Source organism: Molossus molossus, unplaced genomic scaffold, assembly GCF_014108415.1.
Source record: "Molossus molossus isolate mMolMol1 unplaced genomic scaffold, mMolMol1.p scaffold_m16_p_13, whole genome shotgun sequence".
Classification (NCBI taxonomy): Eukaryota; Metazoa; Chordata; class Mammalia; order Chiroptera; family Molossidae; genus Molossus; species Molossus molossus.
The window spans coordinates 25691187-25715571 of record NW_023425348.1 but is presented as its reverse complement, the minus strand read 5'-3'; the positions used below and the strand labels follow the sequence as shown (position 1 = coordinate 25715571).

General features: G+C 39.5%; 1 protein-coding gene across 1 annotated transcript in view; it reads right to left on the bottom strand.

Annotated features, from left to right (window-relative positions):
• Positions 1 to 5291: 5291 nt before the first annotated feature.
• MAML2 (mastermind like transcriptional coactivator 2) overlaps positions 5292 to 24385 on the bottom strand; it is a 338523-nt gene continuing 319429 nt past the window's right edge. The window contains exons 3-5 of the mRNA XM_036259314.1: positions 18883 to 19086; positions 13472 to 13583; positions 5292 to 9044 (exon numbers count right to left, since the gene is read on the bottom strand). Coding sequence (XP_036115207.1) covers positions 8029 to 9044; positions 13472 to 13583; positions 18883 to 19086 — 1332 coding nt within the window. The 3' untranslated portion in view covers positions 5292 to 8028. The remainder of the gene's footprint in view (positions 9045 to 13471; positions 13584 to 18882; positions 19087 to 24385) is intronic.

The following is a 24385-nucleotide window of genomic DNA, read 5'->3' as shown; positions in this document are numbered from 1 at the left end:
CCGCAGGCCGACGCTCTAACCGCTGAGCCAAACCGGCCAGGGCAGCATACATATTTATTATTGTTTAATTATAAGTATGTTCTGCATTTTGTCACAGTTTTTTCATTGACCCATGAGTTGTTTAGATAAATTTTAAATTTTCAAGTAAATGGAGTTTTCCAACTTATTTAAAAAATTTTCTTTCTAGCCCTGGCCGGTTTGGCTCAGCAGTTAGAGCGTCAGCCAGCGGACCACAGAGTCTCAGGTTCAATTCCTGCTAAAGGCATGTGCCTTGGTTGCAGTTTGTCCTTGACCCTGGTTGGGGTCGTGTGGGTCCAGTCAATGTGACTCTCTCACATCCATGTTTCTCTCTCTCTCTCTCTCTCTCTCTCTCTTCCTCCCGCTGTAACAAGTGAATTATGAGTGGTGAATGTGATCAATATACTACTGATCTTTCAAAATTTAATGAGGTTCTTGTATGGCATATAATACTATCAATTTTTATAAATATGCTTAAAAGGAATGTTTATTCTCTATTCACTAGGGACAATATTCAACTCATGCTGATATTTCTAAGCATGTCTTTATTTCTTTAAGCATTTTAAAGTTAGTTATTTTATATTGTGTTATTTCCAGTATCTGAAGCTTTGTGGGTCTTCTTCTGCTGTCTGTTTTTTATGCTGCTTCTCTCACTCACGATACATTTTTTACTTAGATGTAATTTAACTTCATGGTTTTTTTTTTTTTTTTTTTCATTTCTAATAATCTATTTCAGATATGCGAAAATACATTTAAAAATATTACAACCATATAGTCTTCATCTAGCTTTGAAAAGAACATAATTAAAGTCCCTTCTGTATACCTTCAAATTTCTCTATATTCCCTCAAAGATAATCAATACCTTAAATTTATGTTTATAATTTCTATACATGTCTTTATACTTTTATTTCCCATCATTTCCAACCACCTGCTCCCTTGTCATCCTCTACTTCAGAGGCTATAACTCTAAGTACTTGACACTTTGCCTGTCTTGAAGATCTGAAAGGCCATAGACACAGTCAAAACAGATGAAGTATAGTTACAAGTCTCTGGTAGGGTGAACTTTCCCAAATGAAAAGGTAAAGATTTGCTATAGACAACATATTTTGCCCTTCATAATTTTTTCTTTCCATTTTTTCAACTGGGAACATAGATGTGAGACTGAGGTCACTATCTTGTCACAGTAGGCGACAAAAATGAAGAAGAGGTCTATGCTTCTTCATGGCAGAACTGAAAGATGGAAATAGCCTGATAGCATTGCTGGACTACTGCACAAGGTTAGGACTGCCTGCCTCAGACCCCTATTTGCATGAGACGAAGACTGCATTGTACATAATCTCAGATGCTACTGATTGTAAAACACATCATTATTCTATGTACCATTAAGAAGAAAATAAAATGCTGACAATTATACAATAACATAATGTTTTCTCTTCATATCAATTGTAAATGACTACAGGTAATAAATTTCAAAAACGTGTTTCTAAGTCAGTGAAATATTTTAAAAATACTTCTTTTAAACCACAATTAGTTGAGGTTTCAAACACTTGCAGCTGAACAGTTTCCCAATAGATACCATTTGATAATAAATAGACATTTAGACAGAAATTAATATGTCTGAAAGTAGAGCAGGAAGAAGACCAGGGTTTGCTAAGGAAGCTGCTCTTTGCTCTAAGTCAGCAATCCAAGATGCTGAGTCCGGAGATCTGCCAGCGTGTTGTGTCAGACCCAAGGCTTTTTATTGGCAGGCTTATTTCTTGCCCTTTTCTGGTCTGGGCTGTAATGCTCCAGGCTATGTTCCCGGCCTCTGGGTGAACTAGGTCCAGCTGAGTTCGCCAGTGAGATGCATTGCCTGCAGAGTGGGAAAAGACAGGAAGGGTGCATTGTCCTCCTTCTCCTTATTCTCTGTCTTTAGTGGCATCTCCATTAGCAATGAAAACTCACTGGATCAGGCTCCTACCAGCCAGACCAGCCAGTGTTGTTGATCTGACCTCTTGTCTTACTGTCCTTTCACCCTGGGAGTAGTAGTGGCTTCCTGCTTCTGCTCCTCTCAGGATGGCCTCACAAACCCCTTTTTGGCCTCTCAGCTCACTCATCACCTATGTAACCAATTCCTTGCATTCAAATCTCCCTGACACTTGGACTATTTGAAGTGGTTTTGTTTCCCCGAGTAGAAATCAGTGATACTTTTTGAAAAGTTGAATTTTCAATTGTATGCTAAAGTTATTGCACACTAAGTCAAATAGATGGGAATCCTAGCAGGAGATATTATTGGGACTTGAGAAAAGTCTGATTCTCTGGGCTTTTCCCCAACATCTAATCATAACACAGAGGAGGGGTGATTATTCTCTTTTATTCTCTTTGTAAAATGTAGCTGCATGCAGCCTGAGAAAAGAGAGAAATTGTGTGTGTGTGTGTGTGTGTGTGTGTGTGTGTGTGGTTTATTTATTTATTTTGCCCTGGCCAATGTGGCTCAGTTGGTTGGAGTGTTATCCTGTACACCAAAAGGCTGTGGGTTTAATTCCCAGCTGGGTCACATACCTAGGTTGCAGATTTGACTTCCTGTCGGGGTATGTACAGGAGGCAACTGATAGATGTTTCTCTTGCTCTCTTTCTCTCTCTCCCTTCCCTTTTTTCTAAAATCAATAAGCATGTCCTTGGGTGAGGAGTAAAAAAAAAAAAAGGAGGGAATTTTTTAATACTCCTCCCCCGGCCATTGGTTTGAATGTTCAGAGGCAGAATAATATCTCTCTCTCTCTCTCTCTCCCTCCTTACTCCCTCTTTTCCTCCCTCCCTTTCTTTCTGATAATAGCAACTTGATTTTCCTTTGATAAATCACTTCTTTCCCACTCTTAGTTCATATGGTTTGGTGGTATTAACACTACCTCTGCCTCTAGGGATAGGCATTTGATTCAGGCCTAGCCAAACAGAACACTGTACCTCCCTCACCAAAATTATATCCAGGATGGGCACGTGCCCTAATCAAATACTGTGAGAGGCAAAGTTGTACCTTTGGAAAGGGAAGCATTCACTATTGTCCATGCTGGACTTGGGGTTGGGAGGATGTCAGTGTGGTGCTTCCAGCAACCAGGTTGTCACCATGAGAAGGGCCATGAGAGCGCAGCCAAGACACAGAAAAGCAACGGTGAGAGACAGAAAAGAACCAATTCTTGGTGACATTGCTGACCTCTGGATTCAGCTGTGCCAAAACCCACAACTAGCTCCTAAACATATGAACTATATTCACAAGTAAATTCTTTTCTCTAGGCCTATTTGAGATGTTTTCTTTCCTTCCTTCTTTCTCTCTTCCTCCTTTTGCTGAAAGTACCCTATAAAAAGCTTCTATATATTTATACAGTCTTTTATATATTACTCTTTCTCTCTCCCTCCATTTTGCTGAAAAATCCCTAAGTATTATAAAAAGCATCAGTATATTCATGCACACCCTGGAGCTAAAGATGATTTAAATTTGGTAAAAAGGAAACTTAAAATACTATTTATATAAACAAACAAAAGCTCCCTTTTCATAATACTACATGCTGATCAGGGACAACAGCATTTAGTTTTAAAAATCTATGGTCAATATGTTTTCTTAATTCTCATGATATGTTTTAGTTATGTTATTGTTGCCAATGAAGTTGATAGTAAGGCCATACGTGTACTTTGTCTATTATAGAAATTTAGGAAGCATATTTAAAAGATGCTGTATTATCACTTACAATTCAGAAAAGTTTTTTAATGTATAACCAACGGAATACATTAATGAAAGTATTAATTTTCTTCTCCCCAGTAGGCAAATATTTTCTTTATGAAATTATATGATCTCACAGGGAAATGACTATTTAATATCACATTCAAGCTTTTGCTCTTCAGGACTTGATATGTATTAAGTCAGTGGGCACCTAAATCAGCATTCTTTTTCTGTCTAAATCTACTTCTGTCTAAATCTACTTCTGGCTTATCTATGATGAAATCTCATTTTCATATGATTTAATTTTTATGGAAATGGCTGCTTTGTAAAATAAAATTGACTGCTGCCCTGGCCAGGTGGCATACATCAACAAAATTGTGGGTTCGATTCCAGGTCAGGCACATATCTGGGTTTTGGGTTGGATCCCCTATCGATGTTTCTCTCTCACATTGATGTTTCTCTCTCTCTCCCTTCCTCTCTCTAAACATATCCTTGAGTGAGGATGAAAAAAAAATGGACTGCCAATATAAAAGGTTAAGTGAACAGTGATTTCTTTATTTTAAATATGATGCTATTGAGTCTTTTTGGTTAATTTTTCACTTAGCTTTGGAAAAAAATCAATTGCAGAGTATTAGAGTTGGAGAGAAATGTAGAGCTATTTCAGCCCCAAACCGTCATTTTTGGGTGAGGAAACACAGTTATAGAGATATAAAATGGAAATAGTGGAGAAAGCATTTATAGATTTGAACTGCCTTTGGCAACCACTGAGTGGGAAGAAACCGAGCTGTTCTCTCTCTCTTATTTATTTATTTTTTTTGCATTTTCTTTTACTTTCTCAGGTCTACTTCCATGGGTACAAGATGGGATTCATAGATAATTTTAGAATTACATATTTCTTTCTCTTTATTAGTATGTATTTATTGATGTTGATTTCATTTGTTTACTATCCAAACTTCCAGTCATTAGACAGGAACTATATAAAATGTCAATTTTCATTATTGCTCTATTAATAATGCTAATTAGAAGGATACTGTCACCCATCTCTTTGGCAGAGGGGAAAGGGACAATGGGACCCTGACAATATATTTCAACAGGAGAGCAAGAACATTTGGTTAGAATGGTTCCCCTTGCTTCCTACAAAGCCCCATCTTTTTTCAACCTCTTTACCTGTCAAGAAGAACTGTAACTATGCACAGTGAGGCTGTGTTTACTTGGCTGTGTTCGCTCAGCCTGTCTGACCTCATGCTACACTGCAGGCCACACAGAGGCCCACTGTGCCTGAGAATTAGGCAGTTTTTCTCCAGTATTTAGTAGGTGCTGTGTATATGGGATCATAATGATCTAAAGGACACTGAAATGAGACGAGTTAACATTTCACTAGTGTTAGAAACGTCCAGAGAATAAATGTGCCCATCACCAGAATTTTCTGTGATGCAGCAACAACATTGTTGGTGCTTGAAATTATGATTTCATACAAGAGAACCACTTTTGAATGTTTAAAAACTACTTTTTAACACATAAAATGACACGCAATACAAAATACTTGTTTTACATGTTGATATCTTTACAGTTATGGGTACAGTTACAGTAATGCAAGTAATATTAGTGCATTCACGTAGAGCAGAGTTATTTATCTTCATTGGGCTCAACACACAGCCGAAAATGAATTATTTGCGTATATTGCTTTCTAAGTCTTTGAATTAAAAAAGAAAAATTACTTCTATCTCCTTTAAAATATTGTCAGAATGAGAAGCAATGCCAACAATGACGTAGTCTGGTATTTCTATAAATGAGATATCGTATTCCAATAGGTTTTTAAGTTGTAAATTGTAAAGTTTTGGCTACATATGTCTATCAAATTGTCATTATCTCAGCTTTCAGGAAAATTACGTCATCTTTGGTAGTAGGCTGCCAACAAACAGAAACTATAGACTACACCATTTTTTTTTCCCAAAGAATCCTGTATTTTAATGAATAGCTGAATAAATAGACATTAATTATAAAATTCACATTAAGATAGAAGAAAATCCAAACATTCTGATTGCTTTATCTCTTAAATTTGATAGCTACTACAAAACATACTATTTATGTTAGGGTAAAAATAAGCTGAGTCAGGGGAGTGTAACTGGGAAGTGCTGGCAGATATATACAGTAAGATGGAGGAACCATCAAATAAAAGTGTTTCTATGTACATAACTTTTCCTTACATTTTTGCATGGAGAAACACTGTTCTATAAAATGGGAAAACACACAGTAGACCACATGCAACAAGGACCAATACAATGTGCACAGCAGAAGAATCAAACAAGACACAAGACCTATGGGTTTAAAAAAGAATTTCGGAGCAAAACAATAAAAATAAAAAGGTAAGGATTGAAACCTGGAATGCTTTCTTATTGAGGTTTCAGAATATAAATTTGTCTAACAAGCCTCTTGATAGTTTTTAAAAGTTCCCACTTGACCACCTATGGATTAAGTGTAGAGCTAAAAATAAACCATCATATTATACAAAACTTTGTATATTAGCATACAAAAGGTAACAATTTACTTTTTGTATAAAATATAACCTTTTGATAGTATATTTATTTCACATAAGTATAAATATAACCCAAAGAATATGTTTTAAGTATTTCTACCAAAATATTCTTTACAAAAGTTTACAAAACAAGAAATTCATTTATATTTACAACCTAGCACAGAAAGGATTCTGGGCCACTGATGTTGGTGTTGTGTAACAGAGAGTGCTTCTAGACATTTTAAAGATTGGGAGAGGGTTTCGTAGAACTTTCAAAATGTATTCTTTTTCAGAATAGATATTTAAAGATTTAGTTATTAAATGACTTCAGTTGAATAACATTTGATTATTGAATATGTGAGTACATAACTAAAAAAGCGGAAGCTGATCTGTGTTCCTCTGTAATGAGGAAGATGACAGTGATATTTTGCATCCATCTCAAATCAGCACACATCTTCTCCATTTTACAGCTGATCTGTGTGTGGGCACTGAGGTTACATGACTCAACAGAAACTCTTTCTTTGATACAGTGTTGAACCCTGAGGGAAAAACCCTGGATATGAAGGGTCCATCTAGCATGTGGCAATGATTCATCACATCAGGGACAGAAGAATGAACAGACTGCTACTAACAGATCACACTCCATTTAGCTGTGTGCCCACATAATATGTCCAAATAAGGACAGATTATTTTCTCTCTCAATTATGCTTCCCTTCAAACCCTATGAAATAGACTTGTACCCCCATACCTGCCATCCCTGGTCTGATCTTTTGCTTCTTATCTTCAACCCAAACACGGTATCTTCCAATCTCAGTTTTGACCTCAAAACTTCCTTTTTTTTTAATAAATCAGTCTCTAGTCATCAAAATAATCAGGGAGGACCAGACTTGATTTCATTCAGCTTGGGAGTTAACTAGCAGGACCATTTCAATGAGCAACACCCCAGGTTATTTGTGGCCAAACAAATCTCCTTTATAGCAATGCCCATGGGGTGCTTTCTTTTTTAAAACAGTGAAATCTGATGTCAACACATGTGCACTAATACTTCAGTATGATTCCGACTGGTCGTGATTGTATCTAAGACTTGGAAACGGATTCAGAAATTGGTTGTGGAAGCCCAAATAGAGTTGGACAGCTGTGTATTCATGTTTCAAGGTTTCCACACAGCATCTCACTGAAATACAAGATAGTTGGGAAAACTGAAAAAGTGAGGGGTGAATCTGGGGAAGATATTCCACAGTTCACGGGGTGTTCTCTAGTTCTCTGTCTATTCTTTACTTAGGACAATGTTTGGCTACTCCAAAGAAACTTATAACATTTCAATCTAGGAAGTTTTAGGACAACTAAATGAACAGATAAAGTGGAAAGATTAAACCATACTTATATCATTAGAGCAAATTAAGGAACATGTCACTTGTTGCTTGGAACGAATGCCTCCGCATGACATGGGATTTCAACAAGCTACAAGTTGTATTACTTCTCTTTCAGGGAGAAAAGGAGCTTGGGAAGCCTATTTTACACAGCTAATTACACATCAACATCACAGTTCTGTTTGGATAAATCGGATACTGTGTCCTGGAGTTTAGACGGGGAAAGGTGATCCCAATGTTTTATTTTCCGGTTTGAGATTTCAAACAAGCGTTTGGACCAAAATGTTCACCACCACGGTCACTATTGCTCTCCATTTTTAGGCCATGGTATCTTCATGTAGCTCAACTAAAAGTCAACAGTTGGCCTTTCCAGAGTCCTGGTGAAATACTGCCTTTTAGTGCTTGGAGATGGTGAGTTTTCTCCCTTGGCTCCTTTAGGAGTTGTTCCCCAAGATCTCATCAAGGTTGATGTCTTTCATCCAGTCATCATTACCAGGCTCTGTCTTCAATAAAGAATCGATGAAATCAGCATCACTGTTTAGGGCAGGGCCCATGTTATCAGTCTGTTGGCTGAGAAAGTCAAAAGCTAAGTCACTGCCATGGTCAGTTCCTTGAAAAGCCCTGGAACTTTGGTTGGGTGAAGGAAAATTGCCAGGTGTCAGAGATGGTGGCTGGCTTATGCCTGTCCTTGACTGACTCAACCCTGTTCCTGACTGGTTCAAATTAGGCAAAACCTGTGTGCTCAGCTGATTGGGTCTGAGATTCAGACTTCTAAGTGGACCCATGGTTTGTCCATTCAGTGTCTGGCCCATTTGGTTCATAGGTCTCATTTGCACTGCTGGTGTTATCTGATTAGGAGGAGCCACTGACCTCTGGGAAAATTGTTGGCTCCCTACTGCCTGTTGCAATGACTGATTTGGGGTATAGGCTGCAGGTGTACCTGTGGGAAAGCGGACTCCTGTGGACTTCATGGCTTCCTGCTGTTTCGTTGTTGCTTCTTGGGAGGCCCAGTTTGGTGCTGTTGTGTTGGATGTGATCATTACGTTTGATGTTCTCTGAGATGGCATGCTTGCCATAGTATGAGTTAAATTTGGTCTCAGTTGTTGTGAATTGCCAACAGGTCCAGCTGCAAAAGTGGCCACATTATTGTTACTACTTGGCCCTAAGGTAGGAGGCCGCGGCATTAGAGGGTTGTTTTGATTTGCTATCAGTTGGTTTGGGTTTCTCTGTTGGGTCAGTTGATTCATTCCTGACGTGACGTTGTATGTGCCAGGTTGATTGCAAGGCAAATTTCCATACATCCCCATGTTCTGAACTGCTGTGGATAATGCTGGCATTCTTGTTCCATGGGAAGTAGACATGAGGCTGGAATTTGGAGTTAAAATGGCGTGTGTTGAAACTGGGTTTGCCAAAGTCTGGTTAGAGTTTAAACTCACTGTTGATGAGCCACCTGAGGAAAAGAAGACAATTCTATTAATTCACAGCAGTAGGTTATCTCTTTTTGTAGAACTTTGCAATAACTTATCAAGACCAAACCTATGGCCTTGAAAATTATGTCCAATTTTTCATCTGCATCATCCCTATTCAAGAAGCTATCATGATTGGCTCCCAGGTCCAAAGGATAAAGTTCTATCTTTTTAAACATCTGGAATTCAATGTAATCAGTGCTCCAGTGATTATTTCCATATGGAAAGCCTTCTGCTCCAGGTGGTACAGTTAGTATTGCATTGTTATCCCTACACCATGAGTTACCTTTGCTCATGCCTTTTCCCTCTCATTGATGCCCTTCTTGCCTCACCGAGCCCTGTCTTTTCTTTAAGGCTCAGACCAAGGACCTTCTTTAAACATTCCCTGACATTCCAGCCTCCTCTCTCCAGCATTTGCTCTTTAAAGTTTTTCGTTTCAGCACTTAGCCTTTGTATTGGGAAATCCATGGAGCCTCAAAGGGCCTGCCGACTACATTGATGCTTGTCAATAGTGATTGGATGTGGGACCAGCCAATGATGGGCTGCTGAACAGAGAGGCTCCACATAGCAGATAGCGATTAATCAACACATTGCAATTTTTCTGGCTTAGGGAGATTAAAGTCACCATGGAAAGACATCTTGAGAAGCAAAAGTGAGATGTGAGAAACATTATTTTTAAAAAGTGCATGCTGGATGATAAGCTCCACAAAGGAAGAATTTTTGCCTGCTTTGTTCACTGTTATATTCTCCAAGTCTAGTGAATGGTGCAAAGTAGGTATTCATTTGCTATCTTTTGAATGAACGAATGAGTAAGTAAATGAGAGATTGAAGCAAAGATGTAACTTGGAGAAAGATACTCTTTTGAAGCACTCTCCCTCCAGAGAATCAGAGATACTGAGAAAGAGAGACCTGGACACACATCTAAATATCCAAATGGCAGTGTATGAGGAGGGCATGGCTGCCACTGTAACCCGAGGACGTCCACTACTGCTTGAGGATAGGCAGTGTGGTACACAACCCGAGAGACTGAAGGCCTTGCTATTTGTTTTAAAATATGCCTGCAACTAGATGATATACCCCTTGGAGGCGGGAGCAGTGACTTGTATCTCTAGGCTTTGCACGGGGCCCCACACTGTGTAGGGCAATAAGTGTCCAATGAAGAAGGATCAGAGTCAGGGAGGAGATACTTTAACAGTAACTCAGAGTTCACAGACTGCTAACAACACTAAGCAACATCACCTTGGTATCTGCACGTTTCATGAGAAGGGCCTTCATACTATGAAAATGCTACAGGGAAAAATTTAGAGGTTTTAAAAATCATTCCCTCTGGGTGCCCTCTATTTTAACAATATGTCCTGAGGAGGTTTATGAGTAGAGCAGATAGAACAACTAGATAGAATTTCCATAAAGATCACAAAATATTATTCCTAATTACTAATTAGAAGCTCCGAATATGTGGTAGAAATTATTCCAGGTGCCTTTTATACATCACTTTTCATATTAACATCTGGGCAATGTTATTATTGTGTTGAGATTAAGATAAAAATGATAAAGGAGCTGGTGTTGTGCTAGTTTCTTACTTCATTCTCAGAAGACAAGGAAGCACGATGCTCCAGGGCAGAATTCGTACCCATTTGGGGGTCAGAGTGGATGCTGAGGACCCCTACCTTAGGAAATGCCCATATGCACTGTGCAAGAGACTTCTAGGTATCTACGAAATATCTGACTTTCCTGTCTTCCTAAAACAGTTTTGATTTTGTAGTAATGTCCCTAGTTGAAAAACCACATTTCCAAAACTTTCTTGTTGATGGGAGTGTGTGGGGGGGTCCCATATGAACAAATTCTGTTTAAAAGTAGAAGTTAATTTGGTGAGAGTCTAAGGAACCTACATTTCAAAGGGAATCTGGTTCATGATGACTGTAGCATTATTAATAGCCAAGATACGGAAGCAACCTAAGTGTCCATCGATGGATGAATGTATAAAGAAAATGTCGTATAAATATAGGTTTTGGCAAAAGTAGGTTTACAGTTGTTCATATGGAAAATAATATAATAATTAATAAATAATACAAGAATAGCCCTGGCTGGTTTGGTTCAGTGGTTAGAGCGTCGGCCTGTGGTCCAGAGAGACCCGGGTTCGGTTCCCACTAAAGGCATGTACCTCGATTGCAGTTTGTCCCTGGCCCTGGTTGGGTTGTGCGGGTGGCAGCCACTTGATGTATCCCTTTCATGTCGATGTTTTTTTTTTCTCTCTCTCTCTCTCCCTCCCTCCCACTCTATCTAAAAAAATATGGAAAAAATGTCCTCGGGTGAGGATAAAAGAAATAAATAAATAAACTCTGTTTCACGTACTCACAACTGTAAGCCTACTTTTGCTCCATCCTATATATACATATATATATGTATGTATATATACATATGTGTGCGTGTATATGTATATATACACAATGGAATACTACTTAGCCATAAATAAAGATGAAATATTGCCATTTGTGACAACATGGGTAGATCTAAGTGAAATAAGTCAGATGGAAAAGGACAGAAAAATAGGATTTCACTCATATGTAGAATATAAAACAAAAAAGTAACATATGTACTGACAAAACAAAACAAAAACAAACTCATACAATAAACAACAGAATGGTGGTTACCAGAGGGGAAGAGAGTTGGAGGGGATGCGCAAATTGGTTAAAGGGGGTCAAATAATGGTAATGGAAGGAAACCAGACTTTTGATGGTGAGCACACAATCAAGTATATAGCTATTAAATACTGTTGTACTTCTAAAATTCATATAATGTTATTAATCGATTTTACCTCAATACATTAAAAAACTTTTTTTGTAAAAAGGGAATCTAACTTATTTGGGAGGCCATGTAACTCTTCCATTCTTCCAGCCTTCTGTCTGGGTTGTGGCTGAGAAGGCTGGAGGTGTGGTGGACACAGCAACCCTTAGAACTGAAGCTCCATGCTAAAGAAGGTGCAGAAGAAAGACAAAGAAGCTGGGATCCTGATAATGTGGTAGAGTCACCAAACTAGCCTTAGACTACTATCCTTTGGGATTCTTTTATAGAAATGGGAAAAGAAAGCCCAAACATCCACCTTGAATTTTGTGTAATATTTCAAAGTCAGCTTCCCATAAACCCACTTATAGGCCATGGTATGAGGAGCCATGTTCCAAAGAAACCCCATCTTGTCCTTCAATGTTCTTGAGGACAGAATCAGCTAGAAAATCCTGTTTTCATGCCGAGCCAAAGTAATCTAAGAGAGTGGAATACATATATCCCAATCCTAATATTAGTAGAAAGAGGCAATCTGGTGCATTTGAAAAGTTGACAGAAATTAGAACAATGCATTTATAACAGGACCAGAAAATATTAACACACAGGAGTATTCACAGCTCCTCCTTGAGACAATCTTTATGGCTTCCTGAACAGATAAGGGTAAGAAGTAAAGCAGAGAGAACTTGGGAAACTCCAGGACAAGCTTCATCTACAGGGGAAAGTGCAGAGAGTTCTGGGCACAAGGGACTTTAATAGATGGTGAAGGCAGGACCAGCAGAGGGTAGGTTTGGGAGACGTCCTTTTGGAGGGGAGAGAGATTTTAGGGGTAGTGCCTATCACCTATGTTATACTGAGAGATCTAGTAAGAAGTTTTGCTTTGTATTTCAAATACAATCACCTGTGGTATTTTTGAGAGATTTCATGAAAACCTAACTTGCTTTTCAATATTTCTTGGTAGCAGGACTATCTGTGTTTGGCACATGGGCCCAAAGGTGGGGACAAAAAGACTGGGCTTCAAGCAAATTACAAATGTGACCCAGAAAGAAGGGTCACTTACTTTATACTATCTGGGTCAGGATATGTTGTTGGGAGGAGAGCGGTTGAACCTAGTAGTTAGAAATTATTCAAGCTTTTTTGAACTCTAGGAGGTAGTCTGGAGAGCAGTGAAATATGTGAATATAGGACAAGATTAAGCAAAAAATAAAAAAGATGAGAAAATTAAAAATATTCAAGTTTGATCTTTATTTTTTTATATCCTCACTTGAGGACATTTGTGCATTTATCTTCAGATAGAGCAGAAGAGAGAGAGGGAAACATCGATGTGAGAGAGATACATCAAGTGGTTGCCACCCACATGACCCCAACTGGGGCTGGGGACAAACTGCAATCTAGGTATGTGCCCTTAGCAGGAACTGAGGCCGGAAATCTCTGGTCCTCGAGCCGACGCTCTAACCACTGAGCCAAACTGGCCAGGGCTCAAGTTTAGTCTTAATCTCAAAGTTATATGAGAGACAGTGAAGGCGTCTAAGAAAGATGCAACAATTAAGCATGAGATGGGGAAAGGAGGAACTACTAAAACTGAGCAGTTTCTTCTTTGCAGTTACTGCTTCTAAGTTTCGAGAACACTCACCAGAATACGGAGCCGCAGGCTGCATGTTGCCCACGCTTCTTCTTTGGTCTTTGTAATCTGGGGGTGGCCTCGTCAAATGTCGGTTTATCTGATCTTGTGGAGCAAGTTTCTCCTTGAAAACACAGATGAAAACATATTGAATTGCATTGTTACTTTTTCACTTGTAAGAATTTACAGACTGTTATTCAGAAAAGAATATGAGGACAATCCTGCAGCAGAGTTGTGACTCATGGACCTTATTTAGTCGTCGCACTTCAGAGACAAATCCTTTCCATTTCACAAACTTCCCGCATGAAAGTGCAATTTCTGCTTTCTTTAACGTTTGACATGTATTTGGGGTCTAGTAACTACTCTCATTTTCTTTATTTTGCAATTAGATTTCGATGAGGACTACATTTATATGATCTTTGAGATGATAGATCCGGTTTTATTTTGTAACGCACCTGATATGCTTTGGCACCTCTACAGGGTAGGGCAAAAGTAGGTTCACAGTTGTTCATATGAAAAATCATACAATATGTAATGAATAATAACACAAGAACAAACTCTGTGTTTCATGTACTCACAACTAGAAACCTACTTTTACCCCCACTCTGTATATAGGTCTGGTCTCATGAAGTATAGAAGGCATAGGAGTAGGATTTCCAGATAAAATACAGGACATTGGGGCATTCTGTATTTTTATTTACTAAGTCTGCCCACTCTAGGCAGGAGGAGATGTCAGGAGATAACCTATCAGGTACTGGTAGGGGCGCTATATGCGTATTTCTTCATTTTTCCCCTCATAAACAATCCTTGAAGGTAGGTATGATTATTCCCACTTCATCAATGAGGATAAATAACTTGTCTAATATTGAAAAGCGGTAGAATAGAAACCAAATCCTGAGTTAAAAACACAGGCTATTTCCTGCCACACTGTACAAGGGCCCTTTGGGGCTGCTTCTCGGGGCCCCATTCTCAAAGCACAGGCATTTCCCAGTCTCTCTTCTTTTCTTCCTCTGGAATCTCCTAACTTTAGATCTTTAGACTACGTTTCTTTGGGAGCTAAGAGAGGAAACAGGACGTTCTTTTTATGTTGTCAATATGGTTTATTACTGTTGTGGTAGGGGACACTGCACAGGGGGACCATGGGGTGTCTCAGTAGGAGCATGTTAGAAAGAACCTTTATAGGGTTTGGGCTTTGATGGGGTGATTTAGGGAGGGTCTAAGGAAGTGAGGATTTGTTCTGGATTGTAAGATCTCAGAGGTTGATTCTATGATTGAGTAATGAAGTAGCTGTCACTCATCTAGCTAAAGGTGGGGATTTGGGTTTTCTGCGGGTTGAACAGTGACCTTGTTTGTATCTCTTTTTAGACCAAATTATGAAGTGGCCTTATTTAGTTTCATTTTACCATGATCTCAGAGTAACCCTGTCTGAGGTTAGAATTCTGTAACACTGTTTATGTCCAACAGAGAACAAAGTTGCCTAGCTGTAAGTATCCTATCAGTTTTGGACGTCAGGGGCTGCTTTTTGCTTTCTTAGTATGGTATCAGGGGTTTTTAAAAATTGCTTCACTGCACCCCAAAGCAACCTCCATTTTCAAGGATAAAAATAATTGGCATAGGTAGACAGAGAACAATATAATTACCAAAAAGTCAATAAATAGAAAAGAAAGCCTTTTAACAACAAATAAATGGGTAAATTAGATGAAAGCCAATGTGGACTGCCTAACTTAGCACCCACTTAAACAATGTATCAAATTCCAGGCTCTCCAAGTAGAATAAATCTACTATACAGGGGGGAAAGAAAGCCTTAAAACAACAAACCAAATTCAAATTCTTGTTTCCAAGAAAAAAAATTGAAAGACTCACGGGGTTTTTTGGGCATCAAGTAATTCATATAAAACACAATTTTGATGAGCTAAGTGTAAATGAATCAGAAACACATGGATTACATTTCTTTTAAATATGGGTTTACAAATTAAGGGAAAAAGTGGTTGGTGAGACTTTGGTTTTACCCAAACCCTAAATGTTTAAAAAATAGCTTGAGACGTCCTATGGACCCAAACGCGGCTGTGTTCAACCGCGCCTGCTGTAAACTGTTGTGCAAGCTGACAGTTTGGGCTTTTATGCCAACCGTGGGACTTTCTGAAGCCTTCTTTTTCCCAAAAGCATCTATTAATTTTTCTTTTTTTAAATACAATGTTTCCCCCTGTGGAACTACAATCAGAATTTAATTTAGAGAGAGGGGGAGAGAGACAGAAACATTGATGAGAGAGAACATCGATTGGCTGCCTCCTGCATGCCCCCACTGGGGATCGGGCCCACAACCTGGGCATGTGCCCTGACTGGGAATCAAACTGGCAGCCTCTTTGTGCATGGGTCAACGCTCAACTACTGAGCCACACCAGCTTGACTATTAATTTTTCTTATGTAATTAGGTGTTTCTGCTGTTTATCTTGGAGAAAATTGGATTTATGTGTGTGGAGAGAGAGAGAGAAAGAATAATCAGGCCTTCGGTTCCCCATGAAAGACTACAGATCTGGACTTATTTTATATATATTCTATTTAATTATTGACTTTGTAGTTCCCTGAGGGCTGAATTAGGTTATTCAGAGGGTTAACATATACATCTCTGGAAACTTGAGTTTCTTGGACCACTTGCTCACAAGCGAGTTAGTAGCAGCCTTGCAGGTGGCCTATCCCAGACGGGCCGATTTGTCACTTTGTGCTGCACAGCGGCAAAGACCAGCCTCCAACACCGAATGGAGACTACTTCGTTTGCTAGAGAACAACATGCTATTCTGTGACAGTGTAAACTCGCAGGCATCCCTGAGACTATTTCTGTGTAACGTGGAATTTAACTTATCCACGAATGTCTCAGGATAACCTAATATCTTGGACCTAAAAACCTAATATGGAGAGAATCTTCTCTTTCACATATCTGTCCTGCTTTAGTCTTGCCATCTCAAAACGTAAAATGTGGATAATTCTAGGACCCCCTCATACTCCTGTTGTAAGGATTAACTCTTTAATTCTGGAGAGGCTCAGCATGGTGCATGGCACATGGTCGTTGCACAGACGTGTTGATAAATTCGATGACCATTGTAAGAAGTACCCTGCCTCTCTCCTTTGGCGTCACTGGCGGGAGAGTCATAGAGAGTAAGGATAACATTTTCATGAGAAAATGTCTCAATTTAGGTGCCTGTCTGGCGTTGCCAACTAACTGCAAAATGACTACAAAGCATATGCTAATGTAAAGTGGCAGCAAAGACTGTTTCTTCCCGGATATGCTAAAAACTACAGGCACCCTCAATGGTGTCCAAACGAGAGAAATGTGAATGGTTTACCAAAAAACATCACAGAAACCTCTCACAGCTTCTGCCGCTGCCCTTTGCACCTGCCCCAGCAGTGGCTCCGCGGGGGCTCGATGGGAGGCAAATGCCAGGATAGGACCCTCGTGGAAGTTTCCTTGCCTTTTAGTCAGAGCTGAAAATCCAGGAATCCAGCCTTGGCATGTTATAATTCAACAAATTAGTAGTACTGATGGGCATGAGAGTGTAACTGGGAAGTGAACCTTAGATTGTGCATTTGTGTCTTTTTCTGCCCTTGTTTCTAAGCTATTTCGTTTATAAGGTAAAAAAAAAAGAAAAAGAAAAAGTGGGAGAACTGGGTTTTCCAAACTATGATTATAGAAGAAATCAGATGTGTCACTTCACAGCAGCGGTTTCCCTAAACCTTACACCGTAGGGCAGTACTCAAGGTCACCGTATATTTATTTCTCACTATTCCTTATTCAAATAAATTTATTTCTATCTCTTCGCATATGCTTTGGACTCCAAACTCATTCCATTTATCATTCCTTCAAAAACATAAATACTCGTTATATTATTATGTACACTTTTCATTGTGTATTAACTATTATGATATAATCTCAGACTAACCAATAAATACACACATAGGCTTTGCCTTGTGGTCCCTGGCCCGCCTCCCGCCTGGCATGAGGGATCCCACGTACTCTCTCCATGAGAATCCTGCAATTCTTCAAAGTGAAAGTTTACCTCTCCTGGGAGACTGTCCCTAATCTCTCCTGGCTGGATTTTATATTTTCCCCTATTACATGTTTTCTTACTATGTTTATACCTTTATTATAATGCAAATCTGAATCTAGTATTTCCTCATTTAAAATCCTTAACATCCTCTCCATTGCTTTTCAGACTACGTGGATTCTGATTTCTTAAGCTCTATCCTCTGACTTTACCCGATCTTTGAGCACAGATCTATGCCTCAGCTAACTAATATGTAGTATATTGTTTCTGAGTCTTTGAATATGCTGGTTTTTCTGGCTGAAAACCCCTGTTCTTCACCCCCATGTCCCACTTCACCTTCAGATCTTCAGTAGATATAACTTCCTCTGTGGAACTGTTTCTAGCACTTCCCACATCAGAACATTTAATCACATGCATAACAGTTGCCTATTTATTTGACATTCTCACTGAGACCAAACTCCTTAAGGATAAAGGTGGGGTCTGTGTTGTTTATGGCTGTATTCTCATTGTAAATTACTAAATATTTACTGAATGGATTATAGAATTTATCACGCCTTGGGTTTTTGACTCTTACTACAAAGCTCTGTGAGTATAAAATTTTTTTTTATTTTGTTTTTCTCTTTTCTGTGTTCCTGGCCTCTAGTAACCTGGAGATGGTTAACTCGGTCCCTTTCTTCTTTCATTTGGCCAAATACTTTGAAGGGAGAGAAAGCAACTTGGAGATAGGGCCTTGGTCTTAGGAGGCAGGAAGCGTTTGATCAGTTGTTGAGTGTATGAGTATGTCTGAGAATACAGAAGGGATGAACAGATGAATATTGAAGCAGAGTTAATGTTCAGTAACAGCCTTGCCTTTCTTTAAGGCCATTTCAATGTGATACAAGTGGGAAACACATTTTCAATTTTCTGAAAAAACATCCCCCATCCTGGCATGCTTTCTTTTGAAAGCCAAATCTTAAGTTATGAAACTCTATGCTGGTTTTTAAAACTGCTTTTGCAATTCTCTTATCTCTAACATCAGTTTTGATTTGAGTTGATTAGAGTTCTGTTCACCATTCCGGCCCCTCAGGGCTGCAGAACAAGACTGGTTTCTTTTGATTCAAATGCCCATGTTGGTGGTGGTTCTAAACATTCCCGGGTTGGGCAGGGCTAGTTAGCTGAGGTGCCGTGCATTCCAACTGCCCAGCAGCTGGTAAATCAAGGTTTTGGTTTTTTTCCCCCCTGAAGCACTTTGCAGGTATAGAATTAACGTCTCTTACAGCCAGGATACCCTTGTTGCTGTCACATAAGTAGGCACAGAGAAAAGGGTAGTAAATAGAAATGGAAAATAATGAACTCCCTCTGTTGGGCCAACAGGTACACGCAGTAGACAGGAGAAAGTTTTACCGCATCCACCAGCATCTGCTGCTGCAGGAGAAGCTGCTGTTTCTGCTCCATGATCTGCCTCTGCAGACTCTGTTTCTTCCCCATCAATTGCTGATTCAACAGGGATTGCTGGGAGTTCATGTAACCACTTCCAGTGTTTGGATTTGAGCAGGGGTTGGGACTTGGACTGGGGCCTGTGTTCTGGCCTACCACAGAGTGTTGATCCTAAAGACGAGAAAGCGGGGGAAAAGCTACTGTGAATTAAAAGAAGAAAAATGTATCACAAAGATCATAAGCTTAGATTCCGAACATTTTTCATCTTGTTAATGGGTTGGAGATCAGAGAATTGCTTTTTAAGTGTAGAAGCAATAATTGCATATCACAGCAACCAAAGCAGCTGGGTTAATGACATTAGGGCGCTGGAAAAGCTCCCGCAGGACTCTGATGGTGGAGCGTCCACATTCCAGAAGGCGTTTATGGAACCTCAAAGAAAACTATAAAAACATATGGCAAACTTCTCAATTGCTCAGGAACAAACACATCATAAAATAACAAGTTCTTCCTTTCCCCTAAAGTTAGCACATATCAATGCTGATCCTGCAGTGAAAATTAGGTTTCAATTCATACATTTAAAAGTTGAAGAAGCATTTTGACCAGCAGAGGCCTAGCTTTCTGTGATAAGGCAGGAAAGCCAGTGACTTCTGTTTTACAAACACTGGCAAACTTGAAAAGGACTTCATTTCTTGGATACTTGTTCATTTTGTTTTCTGGTCAGTTGTTCAGAAATCTCAGTGCTTAACCAATAAGAGGGCAGCACCCTACCAACTGACAATGAGAAAGTATTGATTAAAAACTCACATTATAGCCCTGGCTGATTTGGCTCAGCGATTAGAGCGTGGGCCTGGGGACCAATGAGTCGTGAGTTCAATTCCAGTCAAGGGCATGCAGTTCATCCCTGACCTGGTCAAGTCGTGTGGGAGGCAACCAGTAGATGTGTCTCTCTCACATCGATGTTTCTTTCTCTTCTTCTCTCCCTCCCTCCCCCCACTTCTTCCCACTCTATCTGATGATAAATAGAAAAGAAAAAAGAAAAAAAGAAAAACACATTATATATTGAATGATATTGGGTATTAGTGAATCGCCATTCTAATTTGAGGCCTCTGCCAATCTTTGGGCATTGACAGGTCAGGACCCTGCAGTCCAGAAAGCTAAACCTAGGCAAATATGTTTATTAATTCCCAACGATGTGTTTAGAATCAAACTGTACACTGTCAGGAGTTACTTGAAACCACTGTCCTCACCTTGGAGAATTCCTCATCTAATTAAAGAAGAAATTACATACTTACATGTAAAAATACAAGCAAATACAGGATCAAATTATAGATTATATGACACAAGTACTAAGTCAAAGATGCCCTGGCCTTGCTCTAGAAATTCGGGGGCTGAAGATCAGGTATCTGCTCAGGTGATTCTAATGCTTGTTGGCCCAGGGAATGCTCATTGAGAAACACTGGATATATAGGGGTAATAAAATCCAACTCTCATTCCCCAACTGAACTTTGTGAGGTTGTGAGAGATTAAATAGATAAAGCACTGCCCTGACCAGTATGGTTCAGTTGGTTGGGCGTCATCCTGTGCACCAAAAGTTTGCCAGTTTGATTCCCGGTCAGCGTCAGGGCATACACCTGGGTTGCAGGTTCGATCCCCAGTAGAGGGGCATTCAAGAGGCAGCCTATGGATGTTTCTCTCTCTCTTTCCCTATCCCTCTCTCTCTCTAAAATCAGTAAAAAAGAAAGAAAGAAAGAAAGAAAGAAAAGAAAGAAAGAAAGAAAGAAAGAAAGGAAGGAAGGAAGGAAGGAAGGAGGAAGGAAGGAAGGAAGGAAGGAAGGAAGGAAGGAAGGAAGGAAGGAAGGAAGGGCAACTCTCATGATGCCTGACAAGTAGTAGTAGTGGTAGGTACTCAATTTGTAGACAGTCTCTTCCCTTTTATCTCCTTCTCTTTCTTTAGTGACTTCCTAAGTTTCAAAAAAGCCTGGGGATGTAGGAAGCATGCATGGCCTTGCTTCAGTAATCCCCGGACTACAGAGCTCACCAACTGTCTTGAAAGCAAAGGAATAAAAAATAATCTTAAAGTTGACCATGCATTGAGACTTATTACAGGCCAGTCACTGCTCAGCACTTCACTTGAGTTCTCTCGTTTATTCCTCCCAACGAAACAATGAACAAGGCCTACTGTTACCATGCCAATTTTGTAGATGCAAAACCTCAGCTCAGAGAGATCACAGAGCTGTAAGTGGTGGAGGAGGATTTGAAGCCAGGTCTGTCTGACTCCAGAACTCCAGTCCTCAATCACTATGCTCTATTGTTTCGCAGTGGAGATCAGAAGCATTGAGGAGAAAGATGTTCATACTTTAAACCTGCACCAACCCATCTGTCCATGAAGCAAACATTTATTGAGCACTCCCCCTCAGGGGTGAGCCCCTCAATCAGACATGCAGAAGGAAGTGTGTTGGGGAGAAGGAAAAGGTTGTGGGGACTGGAGGGTAGGGTTAGTCCTCCTCACCAGTTAATTAAAAAAATTAAAGCCATCTCCGAGCAGCTTAAAGAAACCATCCTCTAACACATCTGCACCCAATGCCCAGTCAGTTCTCTCAACTTTAAACCCATCCTGGCTATGTGGAAAGATTCCATCCCACATGTCCTACAAGCCAGAAGGGCTGTGGGCTGGGGCACAAGCCTGTGAGTGTCACTAACAGGATGGTAGTAGATGAAGATCTGTGGGTTGAGCGCTCTTGGAGGGCAAGCGAAGAAGGAAATACAGGGAAGATTGAATGTTGAACCTTCGATCTACCCAAGCTAATGAGAGGAAACCAGAGCCAGTGACAGGACGGAAAAGTGGGGGCCAGAGAAGTGTGAAGACAACCAGAGTAATGCTGGAGAAATCAAGGTGAGAGGATATACTGGAGGCCGTGGTTGGCCCTCCACTCTCCACTTTAACCTGAACGCAAACAGTCTGCTGTTTCCTATGATATAATTTGGAGTTCAGTGCAAGACTGTATGAAAAGAAAATTTTGTATTTTTAAAATATGGTTGACAAACATACGTAGAACAATTAAATTCACTTTTCTTTCAGCCTTCTTTGCACGGCCACCCCATAGACAAAGTCATGGGCTCTGGAGACAGGCCTGTCGTGATTCATATCTTACTAACTGTGTGATCTGGGAGAAGTTTATTCACCTTCAAAAGCCTCAATTTCCTGGTCTGTAAAATGGAAACAACAGTGTTGACTTCAGAGGGTCCCCATGAGAAGTAGGAGATAATGCAATGCCCAAAATATCTAGCACATAGTAAGCACTTAATTAACTTTAGCTGCTTGTAATTGTTAGTTATTTCAACACAAAGGAGCAACAGTCTGTTGGTCACAACAATTTGTTGTAAAGCAAGGGAGACAGGCTTAGCAGAAGGCAGTTCTACATGTCAACTCTATCAGAAATGCGGTGGTTTCAGTTATGTTATAGACCAAGAGCTATCTGTGGAGTTACCTCCATCCTCCTACCTGGAAAAGTCAGAAGATGAGTTGAATGTTATTCCCTGATGCTGTCTTTTGGAGTGTGCTCCCATCATTTCAGTGAAGGGCTCAGTCAGCACCCTGTTATTTTGTTCCTCATTGTGCTACTTTTTATTCCTTGACATCCAATTACTTATTAATAGAACACCCAAGATACATTTACTGAGTATTGTACCTTAATTCTCTCATTTATAAAGTGGAGGTAATTCTATTAATGACATAAAATTAGACCAGATGAAATTCAGGACAGTTCCAGGTACTTAGTAGGTGCTTCATACATTTTAGCAATTAATATTTTTCCTACTTACTTACTTTTGCATTACTTTAACTGTGACAGAGATGGCTTAGAAACAATGATCTCTGGGAAGGTCCCTATGTTGTAAATGTACTTGGATTGCAGGTGTGATGTGTTTGGTTCCCATCATGTTTCAAACACAGGCTCTTGTGCTCTCCAGTTGACCACATCCCTACTACCCCCTGTTTTATTATATCCACCTGTTTTCCTCATTTCTATTACTTGCTTGGCCCATGTAGGCATCTGAAGTTATAATATCTGGCTTATAGTTTACCTGGGAATCCACGACACACACATCACTCCCCCACATATGCACTCACTCAAAGTTATTAGAGTAAAAAACAACGCATAATGATTTCCATTAGGTGCTATGATACCTGCTAGTGCCTTTGGATTAACATCCAGGTCTCCTAATGCCTAGTCTAATTACTCATGCATCCATTTATCCATTATTCAATTTGATAAATTTTACTGAATATCTACTAGGTGCTAGGCAGTTTTCTATTTTTTGAAGATTAAAAATATGTATGAAGGGGGGAAATGAAGAGAAAGAAAAGAGCGCTAAATGTGGGCAGTGCTGGTGAACTTCACCAAAATAATTTCCAGTGAAATCTGAAAAACCACACTCCTCTAAGATTTATAGATCTGCATGCCAAGAAAACATAACCATATCTTTTTCTCTCTCAAATCAAACAGATAGACTGTGCTAAATTGTTTCATTCCTTTATAATATTAAAAGATAGAAAAATGAGAGATAAGCTCTCTTGTGGAATTTTGTAGAAAAATTGTAAACCTTGTAGCTTCTAGCCCTGGGGCCTTACCATGTACCCTACCGTACACATTCTTTTAATTCATGACAGAAATAATATTTGGCTGATGCTACATTTTTTTGCTCTTATGTTAGCTATGAAACACAAAACACCTCCTTATACAGTCTTGCTGTCATTGCCAAGATGTTGTGCAAACTGTAGTACATAAAATATTTTGAGAGAAAAATATGTTTCCATGTGTGGCTTTGGTTTCCATATTCAGCCTCCTCTTTGCCTTACACTCTGCCCATGTGGAACTTGACTTAATAGAATTCATCCGTTTCCCCCTCAAAACTCATTTTCTCCCCAGAGCATGGGAAGGCCATGGCGAAAATGGCACATCCTCAGCCCGTGCATGAAAGTGTGTGTGTGTGTGATTGTAAACGAATTAGGTATTTCCATTGATGGAGTGTTTTATATGGTAGAAAACCTAAATTTTATAGAGAAACTGAAGTTAAAGATCGATTTGGAAGCAAATAATAGGCACACACTTGTTCAAATCATGAACTTGAATGATCTTTCATTTTGCCTGTTTATTTTTCTGCTTCTACCAATAAAATTATAGCATTTGATGCTAATCTATAAATTTACATTTAATATGCACTTATAATTTTCCACATCTATGTGAGTGTGTGGAAGTGTATGTGTTTAAGATTTTAAAATTCTTTTATAGTATTAGTTAAGCCACTGAGTTAGAGTAGTATATGCCCATGCTTAAATATGGTTAAAGCGTCTTCTTCTTCTCCCCCCACCCCAAAGAGAGGAAGGGAGAGGGAGAGAGAGATAGAAACATCGATGAGAGAGAACATTGATTGGCTGCCTCCTGCATGCTCCCACTGGGGATTTGGCCCA